Source organism: Rattus norvegicus, chromosome 3 (genome assembly GCF_036323735.1).
Source record: "Rattus norvegicus strain BN/NHsdMcwi chromosome 3, GRCr8, whole genome shotgun sequence".
Taxonomy (NCBI): Eukaryota; Metazoa; Chordata; class Mammalia; order Rodentia; family Muridae; genus Rattus; species Rattus norvegicus.
In genome coordinates, this window is record NC_086021.1 from 38,450,363 (window position 1) to 38,460,233 (window position 9,871).

At 45.5% G+C, this 9,871-nt stretch overlaps 2 protein-coding genes across 25 annotated transcripts in view; one reads left to right on the forward strand and one right to left on the reverse strand.

The window, feature by feature from the left end:
- Positions 1–2,653: 2,653 nt before the first annotated feature.
- Hspa5 (heat shock protein family A (Hsp70) member 5) lies at positions 2,654–7,113 on the forward strand. The gene is made up of 9 exons (NM_013083.2): positions 2,654–2,733; positions 2,816–3,038; positions 3,149–3,380; positions 3,753–3,890; positions 4,207–4,319; positions 4,407–4,797; positions 4,897–5,134; positions 5,381–5,548; positions 6,134–7,113. The coding sequence occupies exons 2-9, from the start codon at positions 2,917–2,919 to the stop codon at positions 6,694–6,696; spliced, it is 1,965 nt and encodes a 654-aa protein (NP_037215.1). The 5' UTR covers positions 2,654–2,733; positions 2,816–2,916; the 3' UTR covers positions 6,697–7,113.
- Positions 7,114–9,842: 2,729 nt separating this feature from the next.
- Rabepk (Rab9 effector protein with kelch motifs) overlaps positions 9,843–9,871 on the reverse strand; it is a 20,873-nt gene continuing 20,844 nt past the window's right edge. For all 24 annotated transcript variants that reach the window (XM_063283513.1, XM_039104773.2, XM_039104770.2 and 21 more), the window contains one exon: positions 9,843–9,871. This exon is cut by the window's right edge and continues 288 nt beyond it. In XM_063283513.1, the coding sequence (XP_063139583.1) occupies positions 9,867–9,871 (5 nt within the window). In that variant the 3' untranslated portion in view covers positions 9,843–9,866.

A 9,871-nucleotide genomic window follows, 5' to 3' on the forward strand; every position in this document is an offset into this window, starting at 1 on the left:
AGCCACTAAGACACTTAACTCTCTAGAAGTTGATCAGATAGCCTAACTTGGTGACATACCTCCAATCCCAGCATTTTGGAGGTGGGGCTGGAGGATAAAAAAATTCAAGGCTAGCCTTAACTACATAGAGTACTAGAGGTGAGCCTGACCTACAAGAGCCCATCTGAACCTAACCCAAAATTAAGTTAGTAAGATACTTGTGTGTGTGCGTGTGTGTGTGTGTGTGTGTGTGTGTGTGTGTGTGTGTGTGTAGAGAGAGAGAGAGAGAGAGAGAGAGAGAGAGAGAGAGAGAAATCAGACAGATAGAGACTGGGGATTGAGAATAGAACTTCAAGTACGCTAGGCAAGTGCTTTAACAAAGAGCTGTATTTCCAGCTTTCTTTACTTTTTGAGCAGGGTTTTCACTACGTTTCCCAGGCTGACCTTGAATTCACTCTGTAGTCCAGGCACACATTGAATCTGTCATGCTCTTGCCTCAGCCTCCTGAGAAGCTGGGGTTACAGACCTGTGACACTAGGTCTTGCTCAGGTATCACAGTTCTAAACATTAGAAATATTGGTTGCAAGCACTTCCTCCTTTAATCAAGAGAGAGGATGAAACTGAGTTTTGATTTTAGCGGAAACAGACTGTGATATATACAACATGAAGCTGTAATGTGGCCAAATAGTGATTTTCATCTTTTTTTTCTTCTTTTAGATAGGCTTTCAATATACTGCCTTGGCCGGTCTTGAACTACGTTGACTAGGCTGGCTGCCAACTCAGAGAGATCCCTTGCCTCTGCCTCCTGAGTGCTGGGACTAAAGGTGTGCACCAGTAAATTGGGCTGAGTCTTCTATCTTGATACTAGTGTGATGCAACCCAAAGGAAGATCAGTGTTATGACAGTATTACAAGCCTTGCTGAAAGAGCCATATGATGCAACTTCTAGAGCAAGGATGGAGTTGACTGAGTCACTAGCGTAACCTTTGAGGAATGAGAAAGGAAAAAGATTCCTGGACACTGACTCATAGGCTCAACATAGTAGTGAACTGTGTGTGATGTTTCAGTAGTATTTGCACACAGTACTGAGGAAGCTCAGAATACTGGAGTAATTTCCTGCCTGTAATAAATGGCCCAAGGGTCCACCGTAAGCATGCGTTGTATATAATAAGCACTTGGGAGGCAGAGATGGTGAGAGTTCAAGGTCAGCCTGGTGTACACGTTGAGTTCCTGACCAGAGGACAGACATCAGTTGTCTAGCATGCACAGAGCACTGGGTTCAAGTCCCATGGCAGTGCATGCCCATGCCTGATGTTGTCAGCACTCAGGAGGTATAGACAGAAGAAAGAAAAGTCAACGTCATTTGCTAAACAGTGTTTGAGGACAGCTAGGGCTGCATGAGTCCCTGTCTTTAAGCTATGGAGTAAAATCAACCGGGTTATTAATTCTACCCTCAGCACTCATCAATTGATCATTCTAGCCATTTAATCACTTTTGGTCTCAATGGTCTCTTCTGAAAAATGGAAAAGACCTACCAAGAATTGCCTATGACTAAATGACACCGGGAAAACACATAGGAAGAGCAGTAGTTTTAGGCCAGCTTGGGTCGTGTACAGTGCTTCTCAAAATAAATAAGATGAACAATGAAGTACACAGTAAGGTTAAGAAGGAACTTCTGTTTTGTTTGTTTGTCCCCCAACATACTATTATTATACAACAGTAAAACATCAGCAAGACTTTGTCTGCTAAATGTCTTTAGCATTACCAGACCTATTTCAAGAGTCGAGTAGGCCGGTGTCAGGAAGGAAGAAGGAATAAGGAAGGACTTGTAAATGATAACCCGAGTCCTAAATGGAAACGCTAGACCAGACTAGGGGAAGTTAAGGGGCTACAAGCTAGAATGAGAGTGAAAAGATTCTGATCATAGAACAGAATATCCTCAACGGAGAAGGGCTCCGGACTAGGTTACAATTGGCCAGGCCAATCCTGGGACTTATCCCCGGGAAAGGGAAAATCAGAAAGGCCCAGAAACATACATACAACTAGACTTGGGGTGAACGAGGAGCATGATTAGCTGAGAAGAGCCAGGATTCTCAGCGAGGCAGAACCCATACCAGGCCCCAGCCCGGGACATGCAGGCCCGTTGAGTAACAGGGCCTGGACGCTGGAACACCCGAGAAAAGTGCCGAGGCTGGGAAGGGTGATCACAGCATCACAGCTGAGGCCGGGCAGCTGAAGACATGAGTGAATCTAGGAGAAGAAAGGCAGCGTACTTCTTCCGAGTGAGAGACAGAAAGAGAGGACCCGAGTCTCACAGCCCTGAGGGAACTGACACGCAGACCCCACTCCAGTCCCCGGGGGCCCAACGTGAGGGGAGGACCTGGACGGTTACCGGCGGAAACGGTTTCCAGGTGAGAGGTCACCCGAGGGACAGGCAGCTGCTCAACCAATAGGACCAGCTCTCAGGGCGGATGCTGCCTCTCATTGGCGGCCGTTAAGAATGACCAGTAGCCAATGAGTCGGCCTGGGGGGCGTACCAGTGACGTGAGTTGCGGAGGAGGCCGCTTCGAATCGGCAGCGGCCAGCTTGGTGGCATGAACCAACCAGCGGCCTCCAACGAGTAGCGAGTTCACCAATCGGAGGCCTCCACGACGGGGCTGCGGGGAGGATATATAAGCCGAGTCGGCGACCGGCGCGCTCGATACTGGCTGTGACTACACTGACTTGGACACTTGGCCTTTTGCGGGTTTGAGAGGTAAGCGTCGCGGCCTGCTTCCAGGCCTACCCTGATTTTGGTTCGTGGCTCCTCCTGACCCTGAGACCTCTGTCGCCCTCAGATCAGAACCGTCGTCGCGTTTCGGGGCTACAGCCTGTTGCTGGACTCTGTGAGACACCTGACCGACCGCTGAGCGACTGACTGGTCCACAGCGCCGGCAAGATGAAGTTCACTGTGGTGGCGGCGGCGCTGCTGCTGCTGTGTGCGGTGCGGGCGGAGGAGGAGGACAAGAAGGAGGATGTAGGCACGGTGGTTGGCATCGACTTGGGGACCACCTATTCCTGGTAAGTGGCAATCGTCGGAGGAGGTTGGGGGGGGGGAGTGGGGCGTGGCCTCCGGGGCTACCGTGAGAAAGTGCGGTGCTGATTCCTTTTCTGTGGGGTTTTCCCATCAGCGTCGGTGTATTCAAGAACGGCCGCGTGGAGATCATAGCCAACGATCAGGGCAACCGCATCACACCGTCGTATGTGGCCTTCACTCCTGAAGGGGAGCGTCTGATTGGCGATGCGGCCAAGAACCAACTCACGTCCAACCCGGAGAACACCGTCTTCGACGCCAAGCGCCTCATCGGACGCACTTGGAATGACCCTTCCGTGCAGCAGGACATCAAGTTCTTGCCATTCAAGGTCGGACCCGGTTTTTTTTTTCCTCATGCTGATGGGGCGGGGGCAACGCGAGTATTTAGGGGTTGAGACTTGGCAGAAAAGAAAAACACTGTTCAAAGGACTTAAAAGGATGTGGTCGGAATTTATGTAACGGTTTTTTGGTGTAGTCGTTTTTAGTGTGCAAGACACACTGTTACAATGTCTAGAAGTTGGAACAGACTAAAACTGTGGGTCCATCTTAAATACAGCTGTGCTCACTTTTAGTTGAGATTCCCCCTAAGGGACCTAGATGAATCAAGCTATGGGAGAGGAAATTGAATTTTTTTTTTAATCCTTTGTGGTGTCATTGTTTCCGATTCGGAAAAATTACCCTTAAATTACTTTATGCCATAGGTGGTTGAAAAGAAAACTAAACCATATATTCAAGTTGATATCGGAGGTGGGCAAACCAAGACATTTGCCCCAGAAGAAATTTCTGCTATGGTTCTCACTAAAATGAAGGAAACTGCCGAGGCGTATTTGGGAAAGAAGGTAAATAATGTGGGGCCAGTGATCTGTGTTTGATTGCAGTCGCTTCCCTAGCATGACTTGTGTAGGCAAGCCATGGTTTGAAGTCTTTTAATTTCAACTGCTAGGCTCTTTTTTTTTTTTTTTTTTTTTTTTTTTTTTGTGCTTTGTGGGAGGTCAAGGTAAATGCTAGTTAGTCTTCATGAGTTACTCTTAATTCTAATGACAAGTCGATGATTTAGCAGTAAGCTGGCTTAGAAACTGTTGTGGTGTGACTAGTTGATAAGTGTAACAGAAGTAACAACACAGTACACTTCAATCATCTTCGTTGTCCTCCTAGGTCACCCATGCAGTTGTGACTGTACCAGCTTACTTCAATGATGCACAGCGGCAAGCAACCAAGGATGCTGGCACTATTGCTGGACTGAATGTCATGAGGATCATCAATGAGCCGTAAGTATGGAGCTCAGGCCTAGTGTATTTGCCGAGTAGGGGGAGTGTGAGCCTGACCAAGCTTTCTCCTCCTCTTCATGCTCACAGAACAGCAGCTGCTATTGCATATGGCCTGGATAAGAGAGAGGGAGAGAAGAACATCCTCGTGTTTGACCTGGGTGGTGGAACCTTCGATGTGTCTCTTCTCACCATTGACAATGGTGTCTTTGAAGTGGTGGCCACTAATGGAGACACTCATCTGGGTGGGGAAGACTTTGATCAGCGGGTCATGGAGCACTTCATCAAGCTGTACAAAAAGAAGACTGGGAAAGATGTCAGAAAGGACAACAGAGCTGTGCAGAAACTCCGGCGTGAGGTAGAAAAGGCCAAGAGAGCCCTGTCTTCTCAGCATCAAGCGAGGATTGAAATTGAGTCCTTCTTCGAAGGAGAAGACTTCTCAGAGACCCTTACTCGGGCCAAATTTGAAGAGCTGAACATGGTATGCTCCTGGAATTCCGGATACCTGAATGCAGGATAATTAAACAGTGTCTGGGTACGGTCAGCACAGTAACCATGCCTCTCTTTTCTCTTTTGCTAGGACCTGTTCCGCTCTACCATGAAACCTGTCCAGAAAGTGTTGGAAGACTCTGATCTGAAGAAATCTGATATTGATGAGATTGTTCTGGTTGGCGGATCTACTCGAATTCCAAAGATTCAGCAGTTGGTGAAAGAGTTCTTCAATGGCAAGGAGCCGTCCCGTGGCATCAACCCAGATGAGGCTGTAGCATATGGTGCCGCTGTCCAGGCTGGTGTCCTCTCTGGTGATCAAGATACAGGTAGGTGGTTGTCACTGCATCTTTTCATGTCTGAGTGGCTTGATGGGAAGACTGTGGCTTTAGGAAGCTGAAGGGTAAGGAGTAACAGGGAAGGAAGGACAGTGATGACAAGAGTCGGCTTTAAGTGTTTATGCTTAGAGCCTAGGCAAATGACAGTGGGGAAGATGGCAGAGTTCATTGGGAGATTGCTTGGTAGTACTCTTAGGACTCTAATTAAAACCAAACCTGATTCATTCTCCTTTGCAGGTGACCTGGTTCTGCTTGATGTGTGTCCTCTTACACTTGGTATTGAAACTGTGGGAGGTGTCATGACAAAACTGATTCCGAGGAACACTGTGGTGCCCACCAAGAAGTCTCAGATCTTCTCCACAGCTTCTGATAATCAGCCCACCGTAACAATCAAGGTCTACGAAGGTAATTACTTTCCTTCACGGATAGTGTACGTTTGGAAAGAATGTGACTTTGGGTTTAACAGTATTATTAAACTGCCCAGGGAAAGAAGGATCTTTTGTAATTCAGATGAAGAGGTGCTTAGTTGGACCAGTGTTGAATTTTAGGTTCAGTACTTGGCATTCATATCCATAGCTTTTGGAATACAAAGACAAGAAGGGCTTACAATGTTTTTTTGTTTTTTTTTTAAGATTTATTTATTTTATTTGAGTACACTGTATCTGTCTTCAGACACACCAGAAGAGGGCATCAAATCCCATTACAGATGGTTCTGAGCCACCACATGGTTGTTGGGAATTGAATTCAGGACCTTTGGAAGAGCAGTCAGTGCTTTTAACTACTGAGCCATCTCTCCAGCCCACAATGCTTTTAAGAGCTGAAATACAGTTAAGAGCTGCAGCACCCAGTGAGTTGCTGCTCTTGGTCCAATACTGAGTTACTTTTACCTCAATAAAGGGTTCTTGCTCCAAATTCTAGTAAGTTGAAATGTAAGGATCCTGGTGCACTGAGACTTGTCAATAAAAAGTTTTTCCTGTGTTCTTACTCAAGGTGAACGACCCCTGACAAAAGACAATCACCTTCTGGGTACATTTGATCTGACTGGAATCCCTCCTGCTCCCCGTGGGGTACCCCAGATTGAAGTCACCTTTGAGATAGATGTGAATGGTATTCTTCGAGTGACAGCTGAAGACAAAGGGACAGGAAACAAAAACAAAATCACCATCACCAATGACCAAAACCGCCTGACCCCTGAAGAAATTGAAAGGATGGTCAATGACGCCGAGAAGTTTGCTGAGGAAGACAAAAAGCTCAAAGAGCGCATTGACACGAGGAATGAATTGGAAAGCTATGCTTACTCTCTTAAGAACCAGATCGGAGATAAAGAGAAGCTGGGAGGTAAGCTGTCTCCTGAAGATAAAGAGACCATGGAGAAAGCTGTAGAGGAAAAGATCGAATGGCTGGAAAGCCACCAGGATGCAGACATTGAAGACTTTAAAGCTAAAAAGAAGGAACTAGAAGAAATTGTTCAGCCAATTATCAGCAAACTCTATGGAAGTGGAGGCCCTCCCCCAACTGGTGAAGAGGATACATCAGAAAAAGATGAGTTGTAGGTGCACTGATCTGCTAGAGCTGTAATATTGTAAATACTGGACTCAGGAACTTTCGTTGGGAGAAAATTGAGAGAACTTAAGTCTCGAATGTAATTGGAATCTTCACCTCAGAGTGGAGTTGAAAATGCTATAGCCCAAGTGGCTGTTTACTGCTTTTCATTAGCAGTTGCTCACGTGTCTTGGGGTCAGGGAGAGGAGGAATTGGCTATTTTAAAATTGGGGAAAAGCTGGGTCAGGGTGTGTGTTCACCTTGGATATGTTCTATTTAACGGTTGGGTCATGCACATCTGGTGTAGGAACTTTTTTCTACCATAAGTGACACCAATAAATGTTTGTTATTTACACTGGTCTAGTTTTTGTGAAAAGCTTGTAATTATATCCATCTTTTATTTTAGATAACTAAAATTTAAGACTGGATTCTCAGGTGTGTCTGTCTTATGTGGGCAGGGAAGGGGGCGGGGCTGTGATGCTGCGGGTGATACAACTTCCTGAGCATTTGTCTAGCTTTATAGCAAGGTAGACATGTTTGCTGCTTACTCCCCGGGCAAGGGTTATTTCACAGTGCCCAAGTCCAGTTCTCTTGAACATGGTTGAAATCATACTTCCCCTTTGTAAAATTGCTGTCTGTGCTTTTAATTTTTCAAGATAAGGTCTTTGTGTGGTTCTGGCTGTCCTCAAACTCAACACTGTAGACCTGGCTGGCCTTGAGCTCAGATCCATCTGTCTTCTTCCCAGGTGCTGGGATTAAAGTGTGCACCACCGTTTCCCTTTCCGACTTCTGTTACAAGTAGTGCTGTGGGCTGCCTGGAATCTCTTAATGAATTGATCAGGCTGTGGCAGGAGTGTGACAAGTCCCAGCCTAGTCCAGGGAACTGAGGCTGATGTACTCAGTGGTGGGCATTATCTCACACTAGTGTCAAGCCCCAGTGTTAATCCTCTGGACTTGGAAAAAAAGTTGATATACACTTGTATTTTATATTTTGTGGTGTATCCACAGGCCCTTGATACACTAAGCACTTAGTATCATTGGCTGGTATTCAGTTTGTAATTTATATTTGAAGGTGTATGGTTGAAAGTGAATGGTGGCACATACCTTCAATCCCAGCGGAAGCAGAGGCAGGAGGATCTCTTAGGGCCAGACTGGTTTGTAGAGTGAGTTCCAGGCAAGCTAGGGCCTTGTAGAGAAAAAAAATGCATATTTAATAGCTTGAGGATTTAACACAATTGGTAGAGCACTTATCCAGCATGCATGAAGCCCTTGATTTATTTGATAATCAGCACTACATACTGGGTGTTATGGCTCAGGCTGGAGGCATACAAGATTCATTTTGTAGTTCATGAGAACACAAACATGCTCTCAAGCCTAATTTGGTTAGAATTCCTTTTTCTAAAATGTCTTAGTGGTATTATGGTAGGGTATATACGGTAACCCTGAAGTTAGCATTTTCCCAAGACCAAGAAGCCAGCCTGGTGGTTTTAAGATCTGAGCCCTGTCCTCCTCAGCTGTAGGCACAATCCCTGGGTTTATTGTGATCTTGCAGACTGGACATTCGGCTAGTCAGTCAGTAGAATGCTCTCGCTACTTACTGCTTGTGAGACTTAAGCGTATGAGGCCAAACATGGTCACCGACTTGCTGTTCATTTAATGAACAAAATGATTTGCTGTTCATTTAATGAACAGAATGATTTGCTGTTCATTAAAGGTATATAAAAACCATCTTCTGTTAGAACCAAATGACAGGAGCATACTTTTTAATTGACTTGTTTATTTTTTGAGACCGAGTCTTGATCAATGACGATTTTTTTCTAGTGCTAATGTGAAATTCAGTACTGCCAAAGAGGGGTGTTTTCTAACTGGGCAACCAGCTGTCAGATTCATTTACTAAGAATGGTAGATGTGGGAACCTGTTTCACTCTTGAGCTTCCTTTTTGTGCACTATGATAGATGCTAGTAATTCCTACACTTAGGAGGCTGGCTAAGGCAGGAGGATTATAACAAGTTCAAGGCTACACTGAGATCTTTTTTTTTAGATTTATTTATTTTATTTATATGAGTACACTGTAGCTGTTTTCAGACATACCAGAAGAGGGCATCAGATCTCATTACAGATGGTTGTGAGCCACCATGTGGATGCTGGGATTTGAACTCAGGACCTCAGGAAGAGCAGTCGGTGCTCTTAACCATTGAGCCATCTTTCTAGCCCCTACATTGAGATCTTACATCATCTTTTTTACTCTCATCCACCCTTCCTAAAAGAGGGGAGAGGCACGATAGCATATGTCTATAATCCTAACATACTCTGGGACACTGAGGCAGGATGGTGACAAGCTTGAGGCCAGCTTAGGCTGTCAGATTTTCATCTCAAAGACAAATATTTGGGGCCAAGTCAAACGTTAAAGTTGATTTGTACAGCTTCACGCTGGGTCAAGGGATGGTTAAGAATAACAAAAGTCCGTCTTCATCCTTTGACCTCCCCCCTTGCCAGCACTTCTTTAAAAAAAAAAACAACAGGGTCCTACTATGTAGACATGCACTACCACACCCAGCTTTTCCCTTTAAGATGGGTCCTATGCCCGTGTCTGAACAAGGTTTAGGGGAGGTACATATTCTGTGTCGAGCACCTGGATCCCCTGGACTGGAATTACAGGGAGTCGGCAGTTATGTGGGTTCTAGGAACTGAACCTGGGTTTCCTGTAAGAACAAGACCTCTTTACTGCTGGGCTACCTCTCCGGCCCCTTGCCTGCACTTCTTTCTAGTCATTAGCTAATGCATATTAAAGAGATTCCAACTTACGTCTACTCCAAACATAGCTTGGATATCTACAGATTTTAATGCTGGTAAAAATGTACACTGGAACTGTTTACACTGGGCTATCCAGTTACCAGAGTTGATTAAGTGTAAGACATGTATTTTATTTTTGGCAGTCCTGGAACTCATTATGAAGACCAGGCTGGCCTCAAACTCAGAGATCCACCTGCCTCTGCCTCAATGCTAGGATTAAAGGAGTGTGCTACTATCCCTGGTGTGCCCTACTATCCCTGGTGTGCCCTACTATTCCTGGTGTGCCCCACTACTCTGGGTTAAGAGGATATATTGTACAAAAAGTATTTGGCAGTGTAAAGGTTTTTCACTTTTGTAAAGTAATGAGTGATAAAAATGTGGGTTTTATTAGT

What these genes read in the sequence shown, in the direction of transcription:
- Hspa5 (NM_013083.2), top strand. Translation starts at nt 2,917, where the DNA reads ATGAAGTTCACTGTGGTGGCGGCGGCGCTGCTGCTGCTGTGTGCGGTG. An exon ending in TTGGGGACCACCTATTCCTG is followed by an intron (nt 3,039 to 3,148) that starts GTAAGTGGCAAT and finishes TTTTCCCATCAG; the next exon opens with CGTCGGTGTATTCAAGAACG. An exon ending in AGGCGTATTTGGGAAAGAAG is followed by an intron (nt 3,891 to 4,206) that starts GTAAATAATGTG and finishes TTGTCCTCCTAG; the next exon opens with GTCACCCATGCAGTTGTGAC.